This window comes from Lithobates pipiens, unplaced genomic scaffold, assembly GCF_037356315.1.
Source record: "Lithobates pipiens isolate NorthernLeopardFrog02 unplaced genomic scaffold, aLitPip1_a1.2 Scaffold_8, whole genome shotgun sequence".
Taxonomy (NCBI): domain Eukaryota; kingdom Metazoa; phylum Chordata; class Amphibia; order Anura; family Ranidae; genus Lithobates; species Lithobates pipiens.
In genome coordinates, this window is record NW_027507903.1 from 599092473 (window position 1) to 599119748 (window position 27276).

At 42.7% G+C, this 27276-nt stretch overlaps 1 protein-coding gene across 2 annotated transcripts in view; it reads left to right on the top strand.

The window, feature by feature from the left end:
- LOC143961268 (uncharacterized) overlaps window positions 1-18262 on the top strand; it is a 54117-nt gene extending 35855 nt beyond the window's left edge. For both annotated transcript variants that reach the window (XM_077470510.1, XM_077470511.1), the window contains one exon: window positions 16969-18262. In XM_077470510.1, coding sequence (XP_077326636.1) covers window positions 16969-17048 — 80 coding nt within the window. In that variant the 3' untranslated portion in view covers window positions 17049-18262. The remainder of the gene's footprint in view (window positions 1-16968) is intronic.
- The last annotated feature ends 9014 nt before the right edge of the window (window positions 18263-27276 follow it).

The following is a 27276-nucleotide window of genomic DNA, read 5'->3' on the forward strand; positions in this document are numbered from 1 at the left end:
TCTAAGTCAGATATTTTACGCTCATGTTTCCTCCTCCTCTGTACCATTGTTTGCATCTACAAGTTTGTTATGGACAGCAACAAACTCACCCATTTTAGTTTCCATATGATTGACTCTATCGCCCATTTCTTAGGCCGCGTACACACAGGCGGATTGTCTGCCCAACTAAGTTCGTCAGACAATCTGACAGACAGTCCGCTCAAAATTTGAATGAACGGACTTGACCACACACGATGAGCAGACAGTCAGCTGAAAGCGTGCGTGATGACGTGTACAGCACGTACGACGGGACTAGAAAAACGACGTCCTATACACTGCAATGCAACCTTCGGCCGTGTAAATCCTTTCTGAGCATGCGCCATACTTAGTCCGTCCAACTTGCCTACACACGAGCGGACTGTCCGCTGAAACCAAGTTTGGACGGACAAAACCAAGTTTGAACGGACAAAATTACGGAAATTCCGTAAGACTTTGTTCGTCAGACAGTCTGCTGAAAAAGTCAGCTGAAGCCCACACACGAGCGGATTGTCCGCTGAAACACGGTTCAGCGGACTAAGTTGGACAGACAATCCGCCCGTGTGTACGCGGCCTAAGACTTCAGATTTAACGTTCATGATGAAAGAGAGCATATCCCTGTGCAAAATGCCCTGCAGGGATATTAGTATGTCCTTCAGAATAGTATCCACTATAGGCCACCCGGTAGTTGGATCATTCTCTATGGGATTGATAAGTTCTTCTTGATAAGTAGGGGTGAGCTGAACAACCCCCCCACCCCCACCCCCAGTTCGGTTCACACCAGAACATGCGAACGGGCAAAAAATTAGTACAAACAAGCGAACCAAAACCAAAAGCGAAAACCAAAAGTGCTAATTTTAAAGGCTTCTATGTAAGTTATTGCCATGAAAAGTGTTTGAGGACCCGAGTCCTGCCCCAGGGGACATGTATCAATGCAAAAAAAGTTTTAAAAACTGCAGTTTTTTCAGGAGCAGTGATTTTAATAATGCCTAAAGTGAAACAATAGAAATTAAATATTCCTTTAAATATCGTGCCTGGGGGGTGTCCTTAGTATGCCTGTAAAGTAGCGCTCTGTTCCCATGTTTACCACAGCAAAATGACATTTATAAAGAAAAAAAGCTCACGGCTTTTGGGTCTGGTATTAATATTAAAGGAAACCTTGTACCTAAATTTAAAAAAAAATGTGTGGGGCCCCCCAAAATCCATACCAGGCCCTTCAGGTCTGGTATGGATATTAAGGGGAACCCTGCGCCAATTTTTTTTTTTAAATGGCATAGGATCCCCCTAAAATCCATACCAGGTCCTTCAGGTGTGGTATGGATTTTAAGGGGAACCCTGTGCCATAATTAAAAAAAAAAGACTTAAGGGTCCCCCCAAAATCCATTCCAGACCCTTATCCGAGCACGCAACCTGGAAGACCACAGGAAAAGGGGGGATTAGAGAGCAGCCCTCCTTCTGGACTGTTCCAGGCCACATGCCCTCAACATGGGGAGGATGCTTTGGGGCCCCCCCAAAACACCTTGTCCCCATGTTGATGGGGACAAGGGCCTCATCCCTACAACCCTTGCCAGGTGGTTGTGGGGGTCTGTGGGTGGGCACTTTATTGGAATCTGGAAGCCCCTTTGACAAGGGGACCCCCAGATCCCAGCCCCCCACCATGTGAATGGATATCAGGTACATTGTATCCCTACTCATTCACCAAAAAAAGTGTCAAAATGTTAAAAATGACAGTAGACAATTTGGGACAAGTCCTTTATTTAAAAAAAAAAAAACTGTCCTGTGATGTCCATTAATCTTCGTTCACAGTGTTCGACGGACCGAAAAAAACCTGCAAAAACTCCGCCTCCATGGGAGGCTCACGCTGACTGAATCCTCTTCATGATGACAGCTGTTATATAGTTGAAGGCGGGCCACTCGGTGATGTAAATGGTTGACTCCACCCCTTCTGACATCACATGACATCACATGATGTCAGGAGGGGGTTGGGTGATCCGTTTACATCACCAGGTGGCCCTGCCCTCAGCTATATAACAGCTGTCATCGCAAAGAGGATTCAGTCAGTGGGAGCCTCCCATGGAGGCGGAATTGTTGCATTTATTTTCTAATTTCATCGGACGCTGTGATCAAAGATGATTGGACATTGCGGGACAGTTTTTTCTTTTTAAATAAAGGATCTGTCCCAACTTGGGGAACCAGTGCATTTTTTTTTTTTTTTTTGATGCCGGGTTCCTGATATATTCATACCAGATCATCAGCTTTATTAAAATCACTGCTCCTGAAAAAAACAGCCATTTTAAAAACTTTTTTTGCATTGATAAATGTCCCATGGGGCAGGACCCAGGTCCCCAAACACTTTTTTGCTAATAACTTGTATATTAGCCTGTAAATTATCACTTTTGGCTTTTACATGTTAGCGTCCCATAAATCTTCGAATTTTACGGGAACAATGCATAATGTTTGCTGTTTGGCGAACAGATGAACACCCGATCATGCTCATACCTATTGATAAGTTCTCTGTTATCATCCCATGGACTGTGATCATTGCTGTTATCTCCTATCTCAGACAGCTATTGTGGGCCTTTAGAAAGAGAGACTAATCCGGTGCAGACTGCATCCCTTAGAAGAGACACTGCTCTAAGCTCTGCTTGGTGAGCCTCTGTATGAGGATGCAGGTGATTCCTCCCATCCGCATTGAAGGAGCTCCAGTGGAAATGTAAAAGTGTAAGCTTGTGGGGACCTTCCTGCACCGTTCTCTTGCCAATATCCATTTCCACTTGTTGCCATTGTTGCCCCACACTGTGATTGGCAATGTCCCCTTCCCCATGCCTCTGGTAAAAGGCTCAGGGCTGATGATATTTCAATCTGGGGCCATCGTTCTGGCTGCCGGTCAAGCACTCAATCCATCATTTTAAGATTGAAACATTTTACATGGCACCATACAGCTACCATTGCAAATTCATGATAACCCTGCCCCACAATGGCTCACATGCTACCATAAGCTCATGTTGTTATTCAATAGTCAAAATTAGGGCTGGTTAGTGCATAACCTAGTTAAATCTTTCAGTTTCCTGTTTTTGGATTTTTGAGTGAAATGAGGCAGCTGCAGTAATTCACACTCAACACCATACAAAATCCATATAGCTTGTGCACAGGACCCAAAGCTGCAAGGCAACAGTGCTAAACAATGTGAAGTCTATTCTGTCACTATATGTTAAATTTGCCAAGCTCATAAATTTTCAGTTAGAATGATAGCATTAACAATCTTTTACATATTAAAGCTCAAGCTTAGTTAAAGCGGGATTCCACCCTAAAGTGGAACCTCCGCTGATCGGAACCCCCCCCCCCCTCCGGTGTCACAATTGACACCTTTCAGGGGGGAGGGGGGTGGAGATACCTGTCAAAGACAGGTATTTTCACCCACTTCCGGGCATAGACTCCCACGGGAGTCTATGCCATTTCCTGCCCTGCCGCGCTGTCTGCTGGGACACACACGGGTCCCAGTGACAGCGCGGAGATTTCCTATTGCGCGGCGCAGCTCGCACATGCGCAGTAGGGAACCGGGAAGTGAAGCCGATTCGCTTTACTTCCTGATTCCCTCACCTCGAATGGCGGCGGCAGCTGCCGAGGCCCGAGCGGTCGATCGGCCTCGGCTGCCGGCATCGCTGGAACCCGGGACAGGTGAGTGTCCATTTATTAAAAGTCAGCAGCTGTAGTATTTATAGCTGCTGGCTTTTAATATTTTTTTTTTGGCGGAATCCCTCTTTAAGAAAATATTTTTTCTTTACAGCTTCATGGCAATTACTTACATGTAATGAAGTATGTCATACAACGTGCAGGCTGCTGGATACCAAAGAGATGTTTATTGCAGAGTTGCCCTGTCTTTCTGCTGCTGCTGAAAGTATGGCATCGTGGGAGGTTAATAGCTTTGGGTCTTTGGGCTCAGCTGCACTAAAAGTGATCCAACCCCCCCCCCCCCCTTCGAACCTTCCCCTCCATTGAATTTTTTTTTCACTGATTGCATTGCTTGTAATACAATCTATGAATGGAGGAGAGATATCTGTGACTGATGAGACGCTCCACCACAGATTATGTTATAGGCAGTATATCCAGTGAAAGAACTTTTCTCAATGAAGGAGAGGACATGAGGGGTCATGTTCTCATCAGAAAATTTGTGTAGCTGAAGGTAGTGTAGCTCAGTGGCGTCACTAGTGTTGGTGTCCCCTTGGGGCAGCCTGCCTGCCCAGCTCCCTGCAGGCAGTGCATGGTCACAGTGCACACCCCCAAACAGCCCCTGTTAGTAATAGTATAGGGTGGTATAGGGCAGGTTAAGATGGTATAGGGCAAGTTGGGGTAGTATAGGGCAGGCTGGAGTGGCATGGGTAGGTTGGGTGGTGAGGGGCAGTCTGGAGTGGCATAGGGCAGGTTGGGGTGTCATAGGCCAGAGTGAAGGAGTCTCCGGCTGCCTCCGGAGATATTGGAGATCTCCGAGGGACAGCTTAAGATCGGGGTGTTACCAGCAGCCTCCCCCGCATGGCTTCACACCGCTCTGCTGCAGCGGAGCGAAGAAGCCTCACATGGCGGAGGATTTTTTTTTCTTCCTTTTTTGATCTATCACGGTGTGAAGAAGATGAATGGACATTGTGAGACATTTTAATTTTTTAATAAAGGACTTGTCCCCAAGCTGTGTCTTGTCATTTTAAACATTTCGACACTTTTTGGTGAAATGGTAGGGGTACATTTGTACCCCATTACCATTTCACACAGGAGCCGAGGCTGGATCTGGGGGTCCCCTTGTTAAAGGGGGGTTCCAGATTCCGATAAGCCCCCGCCCGCAGACCCTCACAACCACCGGGCAAGGGTTGTGGGAATGAGGCCCATCAACATGGGGACAAGTGCTTTGAGGGGCTACCCCAAAGCATACTCCCCATGTTGAGGGCATGTGGTCTGGTATGGTTCGGGGGGGGCGCTCTCTCGTTCCCCCCTCTTTTCCTGTGGCTTGCCAGGTTGCATGCTCGGATAAGGGCCTGGTATGGATTTTAGGGGGACCCGCACGTAATATTTTTTTACATTTTAGTTCGAGGTTCTCCTTAATATTCATACCAGACCAAAAGGGCCTGGTAATGGACGGGGGGGGGGGGATGCTCTTTTGAGATTTACAGTGATGTGAAAAAGTGTTTGCCCCCTTCCTCATTTCCTGTTCCTTTGCATGTTTGTCACACTTAAGTGTTTCGGAACATCAAACCAATTTAAACAATAGTCAAGGACAACACAAGTAAACACAAAATGCAATTTGTAAATGAAGGTGTTTATTATTAAAGGTGAAAAAAAATCCAAACCATCATGGCCCTGTGTGAAAAAGTGATTGCCCCCTTGTTAAAACATACTATAACTGTGGTTGTCCACACCTGAGTTCAATTTCTCTAGCCACACCCAGGCCTGATTATTGCTACACCTGTTCACAATCAAGGCATCACTTAAATAGGAGCTGCTTGACACAGTAAGGTCCACCAGAAGATCCTTAAAAGCTACACATCATGCCGAGACCCAAAGAAATTCAGGAACAATTGAGAAAGAAAGTAATTGAGATCTATCAGTCAGGAAAGGGTTATAAAGCCATTTCCAAAGCTTAAAGCTTAAAGTTAAGGTCAGCGTTCATGCCTCCACCATCAGGAAAAGACTGGGCAAAAATGGCCTGCATGGCAGAGTTCCAAGGAGAAAACCACTGCTGAGCAAAAAGAACATCAAAGCTCATCTTAATTTCTCCACAACACATCTTGATGATCCCCAAGACTTTTGGGACAACATTCTGTGGACCGATGAGACAAAAGTGGAACTCTTTGGAAGGTGTGTGTCCAAGTATATCTGGCGTAGAAGGAACACTGTATTTCATAAAAAGAACATTATACCAACAGTAAAATATGGTGGTGGTAGTGTGATGGTCTGGGGCTGTTTTGCTGCTTCAGGACCTGGAAGACTTGCCGTGATAAAAGGAACTATGAATTCTGCTGTCTACCAAGAGATCCTGAAGGAGAATGTCCGACCATCTGTTCGTGTACTCATGCTGAAACAAACTTGGGTTCTGCAGCAGGACAATGATCCTAAACACACCAGCAAGTCCACCACCGAATGGCTGAAGAAAAACAAAATGAAGACTTTGGAGTGGCCTAGCCAAAGTCCTGACCTGAATCCTATTGATATGTTGTGGTATGACCTTAAAAAGGCCGTTCATGCTCGAAAACCCTCTAATGTAACTGAATTAGGACAATTCTGCAAAGATGAGTGGGCCAAAATTCCTCCAGGACGCTGTAAAAGCCTCATTGCACGTTATCGCAAACGCTTGGTTGCAGTTGTTGCTGCTAAGGGTGGCCATACCAGTTATTAGGTTTAGGGGGCAATCACTTTTTCACACAGGGCCATGATGGTTTGGATTTTTTTTCACCTTTAATAATAAACACCTTCATTTACAAATTGCATTTTGTGGTTACTTGTGTTGTCCTTGTCTATTGTCAAATTGGTTTGATGTTCCGAAACACTTAAGTGTGACAAACATGCAAAGGAACAGGAAATGAGGAAGGGGGCAAACACTTTTTCACACCACTGTATCTATACTCCCGAGACCCAACAATTCATTACAGGCACATTTTAAATGACAATTTTTCCTTTAGAAATGTCATTTTGCTGTGGTACTGTTCTAAACACAGGAAAAATGTGCCAGTTTACAGGCATACTATAGATACCCCCAAGCACAATATTTAAAGGACAATTTAATTTTTATTGTTTCACTTTAAGCATTAATAAAATCACTGCTCCCCAAAAAAAGGCAGATTTAAAAAAAAATTTGCATTGATACATGTCTCCTGGGGCAGGACCCAGGTTCCAAAACACTTTTTTTTTTTTTATTCATGTTCATCTCCCATAGACTTTAACGGTGTTCGTATGTTCTGCCAAATTTTTTGCCTGTTCGGTATGTCCTGGTGCGAACCAAATCAGAGGTGGGGGGGCTGGGGTGTTCAGCTCATCCCTACTCGAAAGCATCTGTTTCGAGGAATAGACTGTGGCCTTGGCTGGTCCATGACCAAACAGGGAGGCTTCTAGGAAAGATGGCATGTCCCTGCTCTTTCCCTATTCATCTGGAATATCTTCATATTGCTAATACTGTCTCTCACAGGCGGGTGACCTGTCCCTAAACTACCCACACCTGAAATGTTCACCAAGCCTGAGAGCCAGGGTCTTAAATAGATTCTAAATGACCAAAGATGGCTGCCAGAGTAACATGGGTTGGCAGCATCCACTTTTATATCTTCCCCGTGACTCAAGAAATCATGCTCTTCTTGGCTTTCTCTCCTACTGCAATGCTGCTGTGATTGAGTGCCACCTGCAATTAAAAGTAGGCTGCATCTGTCTAAAGGGCAGAGAACTAAACTTACATTTTTAGAGTTCAATGAGGGGAGCTCTGATTGCTATTTGGAAGGAAGGGATGCACCTTCCTTCACACAGCACACAGCTGAGTCTGTCAATCTGTTGGATGTCCCTCCCCTATCACCTTTTTTTTCTCTTTGTATATATGTATATATGTGTCCTTCGCGCTACTAGGAGTGATAAATAATAGTATCTATCTCAAAATGTTGTGACGTGATATGTAAGAATTGCTGCAAAATCAAAAAATCCTAACACACAATGAATGATAAAATTAAATATGGAGTGATTTTGCTCAATAAAAATCACTAAAACTGATTAAAACAAACGAAAATGTCTCTATGTGACTACATAATAGTGTAGTACTATTTAATAAATAGATAATAAAATATCCACCTGGTTGCGTGAACAAAGTGTCACAGTGCAAAAATCTATACATAAAGTGACACAAACATAAAGTAACAAAAAATATATCTAAAGTGTGTCAACAAAATAAATCAATAAAGTATCTGAAAAGTTGATGATAAAAATCTATTGTCCGCAATAACAACAGATAACAAGATGCATGAAGAATGAAAACATATAAGTCAGGTGTTAAAAAAGTCCAAAAATAAAAATATTAATAATAAAATTAAAATATTGAATAATAATAAAAATAATATATTGAAGATATGATGGTTTAATAGTCTATGAAAAATAATAGCATCCTCCAAATCAACAATGTTCCAGATATATCACTGAATGTTGTAATTGTGAATTATTGATGGTATTATTCCATATACGCTCTTCCTCAATTACGGTCTCTCAGAACTCTCCCCTTATATCTATGTATTGTCTCACATCAACAAACGCTAGATGTTATCCCAATACTTCTATGAGGTGGTCCTGTTGGATAGAGATATACTGCAGATAGTGCCCAGGGTGCCTCTCCTTTTCAAGTTCCTTCACATATGTGTCCTGGATCTCTCCGGTATTGCCATAGCATAAACAAAAGGAAGGAAGAGAGAAAATAAGCCCCCGCTGGTGCAGTATGTTTAAAAAGGCTTACGTGTATTTGTTAAGTGCCTAAAAGTGGACTCTTACATTGCAGCATAAAAAACAAGCAAAATAGAAATGTTGTATCTATATGGGTTCTCAGCGCCCTCTCACGTTTCCTCCTGGTACATGCCTGACTCCGGCCACTCCCCTTGGTGTCAGGAAAACTTGTCAGAAGTGATTCATGCTGATAGCAGAGGAATTGATTTACTAAAACTGTAGAGCAAAATCTGGTGCAGCTCTACATAGAAAGCATTCCGTTTCCATTTGTATTTTATTTTTTGACAAAGCTTAACCTCCCTGGCGGTATCCACGAGCGTGACTCGGGTTTGGTTTTTTCTTGTACAATCAGTAATCCCGAGTCACGCTCGGGGTAACATTGCAGAGCGGCCAGCGGAGATCTTACCTTCTCCTGGCTCTCCAGCGATGTTCTACGCTGTCCTCCGCTGTCCTCCCCTGTGATCGCCGACGCAATCGCCGGCGAGAGCACGGCATCCTGACTTCCTGGTTCTGTTCCCTGCGAGCAGCAGCGGCGCACGGGAGCGGAACTGGGCGGGAATTTCAAAAAGTGAAACACAAACACATAAATAGAGGCGATACACTGTAATCTGAGAGGATTACACTGTATCATCTCTATCTGACTGATAACTATACAGTGCCCCTTGCCTCCAATAAAATAAAATCTAACATGGCATCAAGTAAGCGCCACTTCGCTACAGAATCGCCATTGGACCAGCTGAGTGACAGCGATAATGACACAAAGTTGCTTGCAGAAATTAGCGATAGCAAGTCGTGGGGAGATTTGTCGTCTGACACTGACACGGATCTGACAAGTGACAGTGGTGATGATCCTGCACCTGACCTCAGAGATGTGCGCAATTGGTGCCCTATCGACTGCGATACAGACCAGGTAGCGCCGCCAAGATTCTCCTTCACTGGATCACCTGGGATGAAGGTAGATGTTGAACGTGACAACCTTCTGGCATACCCTCAATTATTCCTCACTGAGGATGTAATTGAAAAAATTGTCACAGAGACAAACCGCTACCAAATACAGCAATCCGCTACGCTGCATGCCAGGTTTTCCCGAAATAGAAAGTGGGAACAAGTGACCAAAGAGGACATCTGGCAGTTCCTGGGACTCATTATTCTTCAGGGGGTGGTGTGTAAACCGCTCCAGAAATGGTACTGGACCACCAATAAATTACTGGCCACTCCGTTTTTTGGCGCCGTGATGTCATGAAGTATTTCCACTTCACAAACAATGAGGAGTTTGATGAGGCCCAAACAAAAAAAAATCTGGGAGGTATGGCAAATTATCGTGACCGATTTCCAGCGGACCTACGTGCCAGAAAGGGACGTCTGCGTGGATGAAAGCTTGATGGCCTACAAGGGACGCCTGAACTGGATACAATTTATTGCATTGAAAAGAGCGAGATTTGGCATAAAATCCTACATGCTCTGCGAGTCATCCACCAGGTACATCTGGAATTCAGTCATTTACACCGGTAAAGGCACATAGTTCAACCCCAGGTACAGCGGCTATGGGATGGCCACATCATCAGTCCTCACACTGCTGGGGCCATTGCTGAACCAGGGATATTGTGTGACCATGGACAACTTCTATACGTCTCTGGAACTTTTTGAGGTTTTGCTACAAAACATGACTGATGCGTATGGTACTGTTAGGCCTAATCGACGTGACATGCCATCTCTGTTCTCCAGGAAAAAGCTAAAAACCCGGAGAAATGGTTGCCTGGCAGAAGGGTAAAATGATGGCAATGCGATGGCGAGACAAGAAGGACGTGTGTCTCATGAGCACGGTGCACAATACCTCCACTGCCATGGTCCATACCAAACGTGGGAAAGATGTGCTGAAGCCGCAAGTCGTGATAGACTATAATTGCAATATGGGAGGTGTCGACAGAGCCAATCAGGCAATGACATTTTATCCGGCTATGCGCAAACAGCAAAAAAAATGTTATAAAAAGATTTTCCGCCATCTTTTGGAACAATGCCTTTGGAATGCATATGTTCTATACAGAGCACAGAGTCGCAAGCCGATTCATGCCGATTTTACCTGGAAGGTGGCTGAGCAGATTTTCATCAAACACAAGACACCATCAGGATCTGCGATCAGACCTGGATGGCATGCTGTTGACGTTGTCAACCCAGAACGCCTAAGCCCTTGTACACACGGTCGGAGATTCCAACAACCAAATCCGACAGATTCTGTCCGTCGGATTTTGTCCGACGGATCTTGTCCAAATGTGTTGCATACACACAATCGGACGAAGTTGTCAGAAAATCCAATCGTTCAGAACGTGATGACGTTATTTCGTTACGACGGGACTACGTTCAGGCTAGTAGCCAATAGCTTTGGTGTAGGAATTGGATCTGAGCATGCGTGGCACTTTGTCCGATCGGAATTCTCTACACATGATCGGAGTATGTCCGATCGGACCAGTTTGTCGGAAAATATTTCCAGCAAGTTGGAAAATTTGGTCCGACAGATATTCCGACGGAAACAGTCCGATGCATACCACACACAGTCGGATTATCCGACAAAACGGTCCGATAGGACACATTCCGACGGATTCTCCGACCGTGTGTACAAGGGCTAACAGGTCGTCACTTTGTGGACTATATACCACCAACCGCAAAAAAGGCAGCACCTACCAGAATGTGTGTGGTTTGCTGCTCAAAGAGAGATAGCAGTGGAAAAAAAGTCAGAAAGGAAAGCCGGTTCTATTGTCCGGATTGTGATGTTGGACTGTGTGCTGTACCTTGTTTCAAAATCTATCACACTCAGGATGTTTATTGAATTTTCTTTGTTTGACAAATTTCATTATTTCGCATTACATTATTGAATAAAATTATATTATTTATCAAATTATAATTCATGATTTTGTGCTTCAAACTTTATCACATCTGGGATGTCTACTAGAGTCTTGTTTGGTCAGGTTTTAGTAAGTAATTACTAAGCATTGCAGGCCTATAATACATAACACCAAATTTCCATGCAAAAGAATTGTACCGCTTTTGGTATAAAATTCCTGACAGAATCATACTGCCAGGGAGGTAATTGAACAAGCTGAAGTTAGAAGCTGCACTGGATTTTGCACTCTCCAGTTTTAGTAAATCAACCTCTGAATGTTCTTAATTGAGAAAAGTAAACACTAAAGAACGATATGCTTTGTTCATATTTCATCTCTGTGGTTTACAACTACTTTAACCACTTCAGCCCCAGAAGAATTGACCCCCTTCCTGACCGGTAGCACTTTTTGCGATATGGCACTGCGTCACTTTAACTGACAATTGTGCAGTCGTGCGATGTTGCACCCAAACAAAATCCCCAAACATCCTTTTTTACCCACAAATGGAGCTTTCTTTTGGTGGTATTTGATCACCTCTGCGGTTTTTATTTTTTGCGCTATAAACATAAAAAGACTGACAATTTTGAAAAAAAAGCAATATTTTTTACTTTTTGCTATAATAAATATTCCCAATATATATATATATATATATATATATATATATATATATATATATATATATATATATATATATATATATATATACTAATTTTTTCTTTCTCAATTTAGGCTGATATGTAATGTTCTACATATTTTTGGTAAAAACAACAACAAATAGAATGGAACAAATTAATAATAAATAACTATAATAATAAAAAAGTTTTATTATTATTATTGCTATTTATTATTATTATTATTATTAAGTCATTACATTCCATTAGTTTAGATGCGGTATTTGTTATTTTGGATAATTCATAACTTTGGATACATTTGTATTCATTATGTTCAATAAGAGCTAAATTTGAAAGGAAATTCCAATACCTATAATTTAATAGTTAGTAATAGTTAAGTTATTATTAGTTAGTTATTATTTCAAATTTTCGGGTTTTCGAATTTCGAATTTCCAAATTTTCAAATTTTCAAATTTTCAAATTTTCAAATTTATGAATATTTTGAAAAATGAGTTAAATGGGATATTTCCAAATGAATGAATTTGTTGAAATTCATAAAAAAACAAATTTAAATAGAAGAATTGCATGTGTCTAAATTCTAAACCACGCTGATCTTCAAAAATGTTTAAAAGTGTAAATATACTCTGTGTCTTTTGTCTATTTATTTGCATCAATAGCTTATCCTTACATCAAACTCCTGATAAGTGGTCGAGAGCCACAAAACACGTAGAGTATTTGCTTAGACAAGTTTGGCTCTTTATTTACCTTTAGAATGTACAGTGCCTTGCGAAAGTATTCGGAAACCTTGAACTTTTCAACCTTTTGGCACATTTCAGGCTTCAAACATAAAGATATAAAATTTTATTTTTTTGTGAAGAATCAGCAACAAGTGGGACACAATTGTGAAGTGGAATGAAATCTATTGGATATTTTAAACTTTTTTAGCAAATAAAAAACTGAAAAGTGGTGCGTGCAAAATTATTCGGCCCCTTTACTTTCAGTGCAGCAAACTCACTCCAGAAGTTCAGCGAGGATCTTTGAATGATCCAATGTTGTCCTAAATGACTGATGGTGATAAATAGAATCCACCTGTGTGTAATCAAGTCTCTGTATAAATGCACCTGCTCTGTGATAGTCTCAGGGTTCTGTTGAAAGCGCAGAGAGCATCATGAAGACCAAGGAACACACCAGGCAGGTCCGTAATACTGTTGTGGAGAAGTTTAAAGCCGGATTTGGATACAAAAAGATTTCCCAAGCTTTAAACATCCCAAGGAGCACTGTGCAAGCGATCATTTTGAAATGGCCATCCCTCTAAACTTTCAACTCAGACAAGGAGAAAACTGATCAGAGATGCAGCCAAGAGGCCCATGATAACTCTGGATGAATTGCAGAGAACTACAGCTGAGGTGGGAGAGTCTGTCCATAGGACAACAATCAGTCGTACACTGCACAAATCTGGCCTTTATGGAAGAGTGGCAAGAAGAAAGCCATTTCTCAAAGATATCCATAAAAAGTCTCGTCTAAAGTTTGCCACAAGTCACCTGGGAGACACACCAAACATGTGGAAGAAGGTGCTCTGGTCAGATGAAACCAAAATCCAACTTTTTGCCCACAATGCAAAACAATGTTTGGCATAAAAGCAACACAGCTCATCACCCTCAACACACCATCCCCACTGTCAAACATGGTGGTGGCAGCATCATGGTTTGGGTCTGCTTTTTTTCTTCAGCAGGGACAGGGAAGATGGTTAAAATTGAGGGGAAGATGGATGCAGCCAAATACAGGACCATTCTGGATGAAAACCTGTTGGAGTCTGCAAAAGACCTGAAACTGGGACGGAGATTTATCTTCCAACAAGACAATGATCCCAAACATACAACAAAATCTACAAAGGAATGGTTCACAAATAATCGTATCCAGGTGTTAGAATGGCCAAGTCAAAGTCCAGACCTGAATCCAATCGAGAATCTGTGGAAAGAGCTGAAAACTGCTGTTCACAAACGCTCTCCATCCAACCTCACTGAGCTTGAGCTGTTTTGCAAGGAAGAATGGGCAAGAATTTCAGTCTCTCGATGTGCAAAACTGATAGAGACATACCCCAAGCGACTTTGTAATCGCAGCAAAAGGTGGCTCTACAAAGTATTAACGCAAGGGGGCCGAATAATTTTGCACGCCCCACTTTTCATTTTTTTATTAGTTAAAAAAGTTTCAAAAATCCAATAGATTTCGTTCCACTTCACAATTGTGTCCCACTTGTTGGTGATTCTTCACAAAAAATTTTAATTTTATATCTTTGTGTTTGAAGCCTGAAATGTGGCAAAAGGTTGAAAAGTTCAAGGGGGCCGAATACTTTCGCAAGGCACTGTATCTGCCTGTGTTTGCATTTTTTTGTATGAATATTATATGAAGTCATTATGTTATTCATATGTATATGTATTTCTACATGTCAGCTCTTTTGCATTTGTTTTTGCCATCTTTTGGAACATATTATGTATTTAGATTATGGAACGTTCAATTTGACCCAATAAATATAATTATTATATATACATTTTATGCATTATCTGTTTAAATGACATGCCTTATTTAAAGTCCCACTACTTTTCTCTTTGCACAAAAATAAAAAAGAAATACAATAGTTGCTTTTTAAGTTAGCCTGACTACATCCCTAATAAGATATAAAGTATAAATATATATTTAAAGAAGAAGGAGTGGGTTGCGCTAAGTAATAAATTTAACTAAATAACACAAATGCAGAAAAAATACCTATGTGAAAAAAACTCCAGTAGCTTTAACTTAGTAGTTTGTCAATCCTATGCGGAAAGATTTTCAGTGCAAGGAAATTCCAAATATATATCAATATTGTCAATCAAGATATCGAAGAATATATGTAATAAATTATCCTAATATAATATGATCATTCAAAAGAACAGCAAAATATGACAACCAATAACGAATTGCCTTAAAACATAAGTATAACCTCAATATATGTGAGAAAAAATTATAACATTGAATATTAAAGTGTTCATAAAGTCCATGAAAAATATTAATTTCCAAAGTATTCCACAGTGATATGGTGACAGCACAAATATCCAAAACGAACGTGAAGCGTGCACAACCTCCACCACAGATATTACTGCCGCTTACCAAAGGTGTATGGTTCCTTATTACAGAGAACCATGCAGAGCGGATGACTGATTCCCCCAGTCCAGGGTTTTCACAAATGGATGCAAAGGAAACTCTGGAACCCGTTCGCCTCCAATTACACTCCCTCTCACCGTTTTACATAGAAGATAATAAGACTCACAATAGTGTAAAACCCAAGTAAAAAATTTTACGTGACCACGTCCCATAGTGACGAAACGCGTAGGGAGGAGGTGCAACGTCCTGACGCCACCAGCTCGCGTTGTTTGTTTGCGGATGTATTGGGCACGAATTGAGACCGGCCGGCTCGGATTTGCATAAACGATCGTTTTAAACATTATTTCTGTAAGTGCGCATTTGTCTCTTACGTTCGATTAAAATTTTTCTCAATTTTTTTTCACGTTCGTTTTGGATATTTGTGCTGTCACCATATCACTGTGGAATACTTTGGAAATTAATATTTTTCATGGACTTTATGAACACTTTAATATTCAATGTTATAATTTTTTCTCACATATATTGAGGTTATACTTATGTTTTAAGGCAATTCGTTATTGGTTGTCATATTTTGCTGTTCTTTTGAATGATCATATTATATTAGGATAATTTATTACATATATTCTTCGATATCTTGATTGACAATATTGATATATATTTGGAATTTCCTTGCACTGAAAATCTTTCCGCATAGGATTGACAAACTACTAAGTTAAAGCTACTGGAGTTTTTTTCACATAGGTGTTTTTTCTGCATTTGTGTTATTTAGTTAAATTTATTACTTAGCGCAACCCACTCCTTCTTCTTTCCATGCCAAATGTAGTATAACATTTGGGTTGCTGCTTTTTCTTAGTTTTTTCTATCTGATAAGCGCGGCTTTTTCCTCTTTTTTATAAATATATATTTAGCATGTGAAAAAATTGGGAAAACAGCGCTGTCCAAAAGACGTTACAAATTATATGTCCGTGAGACAAAAAATTATATTATAGATTCTTGCTGCAACTTAAAGAGGAAGTAAACCCTGATGGGTTTACTTCCTCTTTTTTTCCCTGCAAAGGTAAAGCATAATGGACTACTATGCATCGCATAGTAGCTCATTATGTGTCACTTACCTGACACAGGAGCCAGCGAAGTCGCCGCTGATCCCTGTAGTCCGCCGCGTCCATCTTGCTGGTGGCGTCTCGCAGCTCCGACCAATGACAGCGGCGAAGCCGCGATGACGTCACTCCCGCGCATGCGCACGGGAGTCGCGCCTCGCAGCTCCGCCGCTGTCATACGGCGCGGCCGCGATGACGTCACTCCCGCGCATGCGCACGGGAGTCGACAAATTTGGCAAATCCATTCTTGGACTTGCCGCATTTAGTGCGCATGCGCGCCGCTGTCTACGGCGCATGCGCCGTAGACAGCGGTGCCCATTTTCGGGCAAATATCTCCTAAACCATATAGGTTTAGGAGATATTACTTGGACCTACAGGTAAGCCTTAATCTAGGCTTACCTGTAGGTCAAAGTTGTTTGGAAGGGTTTACTTCCATTTTAATGTGAGATACACACAATGTAAAGTTTCCCTTTTTTTGGACTGTTTACGTTTTTAATAATTTTCGTTTTTTTTATTGATTTATTTGTATTTATATCAATAATTTGTACACAGGGTGGAAGAATTGTGTTATGGTGGTAATGATGTGATTTAGCACTACATGTTTTCTAGTGCAGCTTTCTTTTTTAATTAATAGCATGGACTAAGATTTTTTTTCTCCAGGTTCACGTTCTTTGTTTTTCAAAAAAAATCAAGGAAATAACAGAAATGTGATAAACAGTATATTGGTAATAATGTTTCTTAAGCATATTTTTATTAAATGAGTGTATTTTCTTTTTGCAGATGGTTACTCCATGACTGGTCGACCGTTCCGAATCTCAAGTGTTACATCTTCAATTGTCACTGCCACCAATAACAAATAGTTTTATACATTATTATACATTATTATTATTATTATTATTATACAGAATTTATATAGCGCCAGCAGATTACACAGCACTTTAAAATATAAAAGGGAGACAATACAGTTACAATACAATACAATACAATACAAGAGGATTAAGCTCAGAAGAGCTTACAATCTAAAAGGATGGGGCAGGTAGTACAAAAGGTTGTAACTGTGGGGAATGAGCTGATGGAAATGGTAAGAGATTAGTTGGAGGTGTGATAGTCTCTTCTGAAGAGATGAGCTTTCAGGGATCACCTGAAGGTGTCAAGAGTAGGAGAGAGACGGACAGGTTGAGGTAGAGAGTTCCAGATGAGAGAAGCTCTGGAGAAATCCGGGAGACGAGAATGGGAGGAGGAGACAAGTGAGCTTGAGAGTAGGAGGATCTAGTTACCTGCACGACATTTAAAAAATACCTGAAACAAACCTGGACAACACATACTAAACATACGATGGAAAATGCACAAAGATTATAGTGGGGTTTTGTCGGAAATAGCTTGGTGACACAATCATTAGATCCGGACATATAAGAAGTTGAAGTTTGTTTCTGTAAAACTGAATTTCAGCCCTGTCCCTCACACCTTTTACACCGCCCTACTGGTCAGTGAAGCCATTCATCACATTACATGCCCAATAGGAAGGAACAGTGCCAGGATTTGCATAGTCAGCTAAATTTCCTCTGGACTCCTTGGGCCTGAAGACACCATTAGTGGCCATATTCTTGTGTCCATCTTTTGGCATGATAGGAGTACCACGGTATGAATGAACCAGTGTCCTCTGGATTCCTTGGGCCTGGAGACACCATTAGTGGCCATATTCTTGTGTCCATCTTTTGGCATGATAGGAGTGCCATGGTATGAATTAACTAGCGTAAAGCAAACATATATTTAAGGTAGTTTATACAACTTAATATTCAGGGCAAAAATACTGAGTTTGTATTTTATTTGATATTAATTGTCATGTCTGATAAAGTTTGGTGCATTAACCAGTGAGGACTGTTGACATTTTTTGTGTCCTGAAGAAGCTGTTGTATGCCATGAAACGCGTAGATAGTTTTACAAAAAAATACATCATAATGTGCTGGTTACCTGTCATAACCAGACAAATATGATTATATATAATATACAAGATTAATAAAACATGATTTCAGAAAGATTTTGTTGAAGATTTATAACTGTATGGTTTTGGATGCCAGAGAAAATATATTTACTTTTTTTGTAATTATTTATATAACTTTATTTAACTTATTGTAATTTATGAAAACTATTTATTAATGTTTACAAAAATGTCTTTTTATTGATATGTTATTTTTTTAACAAATTCAATATTTTCAATTGTTTGCTCATTTTTAATAAAATATCAACTACGCGCAATTAATTTAGATTTTTTTTCTCATGTGCAAAGGCTTCCACAATATTTTAATAATGTTATTTCTCCTTCCTTGTCAGAGATTTGGTTAACCAAAGGAAAATCCCTATTTAAAGCAAAAATGAAGCTTTAGGTTACTCCCAGGCTCTTAATTCCCCCAACCCTGAAGGCCCCTCAAATTTTTTCTTCTTTAAAAAAACTTTTTTTTCCCTTGTGATCTGCGGGCCAAGCTGGTGATGATATGAATCCTTCTCCCTTTTCCTGGGCAGTGGTCTGATCTTCTCGACTAGGAGATTGAATACTGTGAGCCAAGGCTGTGTAATGCCCCCCCCCCCCCAGGGGGTGTGTCCATGACAGCCTGTGCTTACAGAAAGTAGGTTGAATGACACTGGCCTTCTGCTTAGGAAACTGAGGACATCTAGTGATACAGAAGATGTACTGTAAAGAACAGCATCAGACTGAAGGTGAAAATGACAGCAAATTTTTTTATTTTTTTTTACGTTAAAAGGTGCATGGTAGCCAAAATAAGCATAACGCAAAATGTGGCATTGTAAAAATAATTTAGCTCTAGTGAGGTATGCCCCATCTCGGACTGCTGTTGCATTTGTGAAACCACTTTTTTCAGCCCTCTTGACCATGAATATCCAACGCTGAGACTTGTAGTTCTGTCAGCAAAATACTGATCACAGTGGGTCATTTGCTCAGAATCTCCTCATTTCAGGAAAAGCCTTGCATTCTTTTCACAGAGTACAAGGCACTCTGTGATTGGAGGGGATATTGGGACATTTTTCAGCACCTCTTCCATTCACAGAATGCCTGGCATTCTATATAGAAGAGGTGCAGAGCAACAAAGTGGTCAGGCAGAACCATAAGTTTAAATAGCGGATGTTTGGGACCATCAGGGGAATCTGGGCTGAATAAAAGCAAGAGATTTACCAAACACTACAGCAACCAGAGATGGGGCACCCTTCACTAGAGGTAATGTCTCTTTACTGTGCAAACCCTTATCTGAGCATGCAGGGGGGAAAAGGGGGGGGGAGTGGGCGAGCACCCCCCCCCCCCCCACCCTCCGGAACCTTACCAGGCCACATGCTCTCAACAGGGGGGTGGGTGCTTTGGGGCAGGGGGGCTCTGCGTCCCCACCCCAAACCACATTGCCCTCATGTTGATGGGGACAAAGGCCTCTTTCTGACAACCCTGGGTTGTCAGGGTCTGCGGGCAGGCAGGGGGGCTTATTGGAATCTGGAAGCCCCCCAGATCCCGACCCCGCTATGTGAGTGGGTATTGTGATGTCAGAAGGCAGTGCCACCAGGTGATGTAACCTGGTGACCCCCGCCCCTTGCCTATATAGGAGCTGTCAAAGCCGAAGAGAGGGGGGACCCTACATCATTTTCTTAAGCTTTTTTCTATTGCCGGGCAATTGCCAGCATTCTTTATATTCATCTGTCAGTGGGGAAGACCATTGACAGATGATGACGCATGGTTGTTAAGGATGCGGGCAAACCGGCTTCCTGGCCCGCTTCTTAACAACCAGCTATTTCTTCACACAGAATTCAAATTGGTTGATCGTTTTTAGACCGATCTGAAATGTAATTGTTCTGAAAAGTTGGAGTTTGTTAGAAAATGAATAAATAAAACACATTTTAATGGATTTCAACTAAATTTATTGCTATTTGTTATTATTTAATTCGGAGATTTGAATACACCCGAATCTCCGAATAACCAAATTTATATTCGGTCTAAAACAAATGACGTGGTGGGTTGTAGGAAGAATAGGTGGAGAGCATACATAGAGGAAAGAGAAGAGGCAAGGAGTGGGTAGGAGGGAAGGGATCCTCAGAAGAGGGAGGGGAGGAGTAAGGGAGGGTCCCCAGAGAGAAGCTGAGTCCTCTAGAAGGTGTTGCCGAGTTTGCATGGTGTTTTTGCATATTGCTAACTATGGAAGTAACAGTGTGGTATTAAAGTTAGGGAGTGGAAAGTTGAACACCCCAGAGTTTCTCATATCTGGCCACTCTTAAGCCCCCATACACACTATCAGTTTTTCCTTCAGATTTACCATATATACTATGTATATATAGCATATAGCATATAGCATATAGCATATAGCATATAGCATATAGCATATAGCATATTTGGGCGGCACAGTGGTGTAGTGGTTAGCACTCTCACCTAGCAGCAAGAAGGGTTGCTGGTTCAAATCCCAAACCACAACACTACCTGCCTAAAGCTTGCATGTTCTCCCTGTGTCTGCACAGGCTTCCTCCAGGTCCCTCCAGCTTCCTCCCACAATCCAAAGACATGCAGTTAGGCTAATTGGCTTCTATCCAAAATTGGCCCCAATATATGAATGGGGACCTTGAATTGCAAGCTCCTTGAAGGTAGGGACCAATGTACAGGGATAGGGATAATTGTAGACACTCACTCAAGATGGACTGTTGTCTTTATTCAACTTTACTAACTATGAAACTATATATATAACAAAAGTGAATACACCCCTCACACTTTTGTGAATATTTTATTATATCTTTTCACGTAACAACACTGAAGAAATGACACTTTGCTACAATGTAAAGTAGTGAATATACCGGTTGTATAACAGTGTAAATTTTCAGTCCCCTCAAAATAATTCAACACACAGAAATTAATGTCTAAACAGCTGGCAACAAAAGTGAGTACACCCCTAAGTGAAAATGTCCAAATTGGGCCTAAAGCGTCAATATTTTGTGTGACCACCATTATTTTCCAGCACTGCCTTAACCCTTTTAGGCATGGAGTTCACCAGAGCTTCAAAGGTTGCCACTGGAGTCCTCTTCCACTTCTCCATGATGACATCACGGAGCTGGTGGATGTTAGAGTCCCTGCGCTCCTCCACCTTCCATTTGAGGATGTCCTACAGATGCTCAATAGGGTTTAGGTCTGGGGACATGCTTGGCCAGTCCATCACCTTTACCTTTAGCTTCTTCAGCAAGGCAATGGTCATCTTGACGGTGTGTTTAAGGTCATTATTATGTTGGAAATCTGCCCTGCAGGCCAGTCTCCAAAGGGAGGGGATCATGTTCTGCTTCAGTAGGTCACAGTACTCGTTGGCATACATGGTTCCCTCAATGAACTGTAGCTCCCCAGTGCCGGCAGCACTCATGCACCCCCAGACCATGACACTCCCACCACCATGCTTGACTGTAGGTAAGACTTGTCTTTGTACTCCTCACCTGGTTGCCACCACACACACTTGACCCCATCCGAACCAAATAAGTTTATCTTGGTCTCATCAAACCACAGGACATGGTTTCAGTTATCCATGTCCTTAGTCTGCTTGTTTTCAGCAACCTGTTTGCTGGCTTTCTTGTGCAACATCTTTAGAAGAGGCTTCCTTCTGGGACGACAGCCATGCAGACCAATTTGATGCAGTGTGTGGCGTATGGTACTGACAGACTGACCCCCCACCCCTTCAACCTCTGCAGCAATGCTGGCGGCACTCATATGTCTATTTCCCAAAGACAACCTCTGGATATAACTCTAGATAGCACTTGCACTCAACTTCTTTGGTCGACCATGGCAAGGCCTGTTCTGAGTGAAACCTATCCTGTTAAACCACTGTATGGTCTTGGCCACCATTCTGCAGCTTAGTTTGAGGGTCTTGGCAATCTTCTTATAGCCTAGGCCATCTTTATGTGGAGCAACAATTCTTTTTTCAGTTCCTCAGAGAGTTTTTTGCCATGAGGTGTCATGTTGAACTTCCAGTGACCAGTATGAGTGAGTGATAGTGACAACTCCAAATTTAACACCTTGTAACACTAACGAGTCACATGACACCGGGGAGGGAAAATGGCTAATTGGGCCCAATTTGGGCATTTTTATTTAGGGGTGTACTCACTTTTGTTGCCAGCGGTTTAGACATTAATGCATATGTGTTGAGCTATTTTGAGAGGACAGCAAATTTACACTGTTATACACTACTTTATATTGTAGCAAAGTGTCATAACTTCTTCAGTGTTGTCAAATGAAGAGATATAATAAAATATTTACAAAAATGGGGGAGCTCGATGGCGGACATGTAATCTGTGAGCTCCGGCACCTCAGGACACGCAGCGTTACATTAGCAGGTATTATCGCTCCCTCGCCGACCCCAGAGATGGGCACAGCCTCCCGCACGTCCTCGGCATCCCGTTCCCGCTCCCCGAGGGAAAATTCAGCCAGACGAACACAGGGAAACATCCCGGAGATGTTTCGCTCTCAGCGAGGGAACATGGCGCCTTCCTGCCATAGCGCATCGCAGGCCGCGGACAGGAGATCCGCACCACATGCCGACATCATACTGACGGAAACCTCCCCAGTCAGTAACCCCCCGGGCTATGATGGTAGCGATCACCGCGCACAGAGTACACTGCCTTCTCAGCAAAACATCAGTATGCTGGATCTCAAAACGATCGCCACTGACATTAATGACACCCTGTCAGCAGCCATTGCTGAGCTCCGGGTGGACATTAGAGCCCTGACTGACCGGGTGCACACGGTTGAGAAAACCACTGCTCAACATGATTTATACATCCGCAAGACTACCAGGAAACTTGACGGTCACACATTACAACTCAGGGACATGCAGAGGCACATGGAAGACCTGGACAACAGGGGCAGACGACACAACCTGAGAATCAGAGGCCTCCCGGAATCCGTTGACGGTGAACATGTCCCCGCAGCAATCACAGCCATCTTCAATACTGTGTTGGACAGACCCCCACAAACTGTGGTAGAATTCGAGAGGATACATCGCGCTTTGCACCCTAAAGGCCGCGATACAGATCCGCCGAGGGATGTCATCTGCTGTCTGGTCAACTACCGTCTCAAGGAGGACATTTTGAAAGCAGCCAGATCCCGGCCCCAGTTATCCTATGAGTCTACACCTGTACAGATTTTTCAGGACCTCTCGGGCATCACCCTGCAACATCGCAGAGATCTACGCCCCTTGCTGGAGGCAGTGAAAACCCGTGGTATCCTATATAAGTGGAAATTTCCCTTCTGCCTCACTGCCTCTCATCAAGGTCGCACAGCCTACCTAAAGGTTCCGGAAGATCTTCCTAATTTTTGCGCTACTTTGAATGTGCCCCTAATGGAAGTCCCGAATTGGTATGCCAACTTCCGCCCTATGGCCTACAAATCGATCTCATGCCATATGGAACCTATGGACACTCATGAAGTTCACTATCGCAGACGGAGATCTCCATCTGGATATAGAGGACAACACCCGCCGGAATCCATCCGCAGGGACCACAGCCCCTCATCTTCTCCCCACTCACGGAGGGCCCAGAGAGACTACTTGATACTCAGTATTCGAGTGAGCAGTCAGGTCAGTTTACATGCTCAATGCTCGTTTTTACGTCTGAATATGCCTCTACTATCATCTATTCACATGTTCCGCACTGTTCCCTGATGCGGCAGGCTTTGCATTATGTTACGTCCACTACAGAGTTTTTGTTGGTGACTTTCAGTTTTTTTTTTTTTTGTAATTAGCCTCTGGTTAATTGCTCATGCTTGACCGGTTGTCAGGTCATCCATCCTGCCAGGACTTTGCATCGTTTCGGCTGCTCAAGAAGCACTTGATGTTAACGCAGACCTATCCTCCCCCGCCTTAAGACTTACCATTTTGTTTTCCTTACTGTTGGCGTCCAGCTCTGGCAGCTGGCCCTTGACGCCAAATCACTGCAACACCGCTCCACTAGTCCCTGCTCTCCCGGATGACCACGACATTCGGGACATCATCCAATGGCTCAGAAGCTCACAGTTGCATTTATCTGGCTCTCTGCGTCTACTCAATATAGCTGGCACCTCTGATCCCTACATGGTTTTCTGCAGAGACTTCTCACAGCTTCACACCCTACGGAAGGCATTTGCTCCTCTCATCTCACAGTAGAGGACCTCATCCCACTTGCATGTGCAGACGATGCTTTTTCGATGAACTAATTCTAACACACTGCTTTGCTCGTGCTGTGCCTACTCTCCTGGAATCTTCCCGGGGAACAAGAGTCTAATTGGACTACATCGGGCCTGGTAACATCTCGTACATATGTACTCTTCGTTCCAGCGGATAAGTATAAGATTTAGGGTGATTGCCATATATTGACTCACTTGTTTGAGAGATTACCGTCATCTTTATCTCTCACTGTTTAGTATACTACCTAATACTATGTCTAATGAGGCTACTTATGTTTCACTGTATGTCTGCATAACCGGACGCAGCCATGTTCCTATAGTGGATAGTAAGCTGTCACCCTTATTGTGATATTGATGCGGCTATATCGCTATTGTTTAAATTTGGGAGCCCTATACTTTATAGTTTTCTCTTTTTGTGTTAAGAGTGTTTGCCTTTTCCGTTTAAGTACTAGGATTGCCACTGTTCATACATTTCTCCGTGCTAATTTTGTCGTATATAAGCTTACACCTTTCAGATTACTGGCACGTCCACATTGTCTTGGGTGGCCGCACGCTCACCATCGCTTAGGTACACTTTTTCGCCAAACCTCAAACCCTCATCGGGCTTCGCCCTTGTCAACCCAAAAGAGGGGTGGTGTTTCCCACCCCACACCTCACAAATTTTCACGCCACTAGAGAACGTGGTAAACACCCCTTCTCCCCTTCTCCCATTTGTCCCGTTTATTGGGAGACTCCTATTGTTTTTGCTCTACTGTAAACCACCCTCTTTCCCACTTCCCTTCCCCACCCTTGGTCACCTCCATCTCCCCCACTGCCTCTCATGGCCCCTTCTACTACCCCCCTACACCTAGATCCCGACACCAGGTTGATTTGACTAATGCTACTAAATTCTACTCCATCAACGCTCGTGGCCTGAATACACCCGAAAAGAGATCTCAGTTGCTACATACTCTACACCAATCGGGAGCACATATTGCCCTGATACAGGAAACCCACTTCCGGACGGATACCGTCCCGAAATTACATAACTTCCACTACCCCATTGTATACCATTCAACGAATGATGAGGCAAAATCCAAAGGGGTCTCTATCCTCATCTCCAGGCTTTGCCCCATCATTATCTCTGAGGTCCAAAAAGACCCGAAAGGTCGTTTTCTTTTTCTTAAGGGCCATGTCCACAACCGACTGATCACAATTGCAAACCTGTATGCCCCGAACGCCCAACAAGTTCCTTTTTTCCGAGAAACTATTTCCAAACTGGTAGCCTTCCACCAGGGACTTCTGGTCCTTGGAGGAGATTTTAATGTCCCTCTGTCACCCTCTATTGACACGTCCAACGGCTCATCTAGCCTTACGTATAGGGCACTCAAAGACATTAAGTCACAATTACGACTGTTAACTCTCCATGACACTTGGCGTACGTTACACCCGACCGATCGGGACTACACGTACTACTCCCCGCCTCATAAGAAATATTCGAGACTGGACCACTTTTTTCTCTCACAGCATGATTTTCATAACCTACAAAAGGCCACGATTGAACCTGCACTGATATCCGATCACAACCCGATTACCATGATCCTTCATCTACCACAAACACCCTCCCGATCTCCTATTTGGAGATTAGACGATTCATTGTTAACCGATATCACGAACAAAGCTTCTGTCACAGAATGTCTTCAAAATTATTTTAAAGATAATGGATCTGCCAAAATTTCTAAGGGATCCATATGGGCAGCTCAGAAATGTGTCGTTCGGGGGTTGTTTATCTCCCTGAAAGTGAACTGCACAAAATTGCGCAAAGCTCATTTGGATTCCTTATACAAACGTATTCACTTTCTGGAGCAGGCTCACAAACGCACGCTGGCAGAAACTCACCTGCCTGAGCTTATACGAACTAGACAGGAACTGCTGGAAGAATTACAGAAAACCGTTAAGCAAAAATTTATTTTAACGCAAAAGCTTTTTTATGAATATGGCAATAAAGCTGGCAAAATGCTTGCGAGAGCCCTCCAGAAAAGGAAAATGCATCACACCATTCATAAAATCTCCACACCCGCCGGAGACTCCATTATTGACTCAGATAGGATAGCACAACATTTTGCCGACTATTTTCGAGCATTGTATAATTTGCCTCCACACTCCCCGACAACTACCGACCCCAATAGACAATCACTTATACGGAACTTCCTTGCTACATACTCTCCACCCCCCTTAGACCCCGAGGACCGATCTATGCTAGATGCCCTAATTACATCCACCGAAACCCTACTAGCACTTAAACAACTCAAAGCAGATAAAAGCCCTGGCCCTGATGGCTTACCAGCTGCCTATTACAAGGCCTTTTCAGACGTGCTCATGCCCCACTTTTTGGAAACCTTTAATGATCTCCCCACATCTAACAGATCTAACATAGATATTCTGGAAGCTCATGTCACTCTTATACCTAAACCCGGCAAGGACACCTCTCAAATCCCCAATTATCACCCCATCTCATTATTGAATGCGGACCTCAAATTATATGCCAAAATTATAGCAAATCGCATATCCCCCCTGCTCACGACCATGATTTCAACCGACCAAGTGGGCTTTGTACCTGGCCGCGAAGCCAGAGATAACACCATAAAAGCATTAAATATCTATCATTGGCTAACCTCTACAAAAACGACTGGATTCTTTCTCTCATTGGACGCGGAGAAGGCGTTCGACAGAGTGGCGTGGGATTATATGGTTGCTGTACTAACCCACCTGGGATTCCCGCCGCGTTTGCTTCAAATGATTATGCTTTTGTATTCCACCCCCACAGCCAAAATAAGAGTAAACGGACGTCTGTCGAACGCCTTCTCCATCGCTAATGGTACCCGTCAGGGATGTCCCCTTTCCCCAATCATTTTTATTTTGACGCTAGA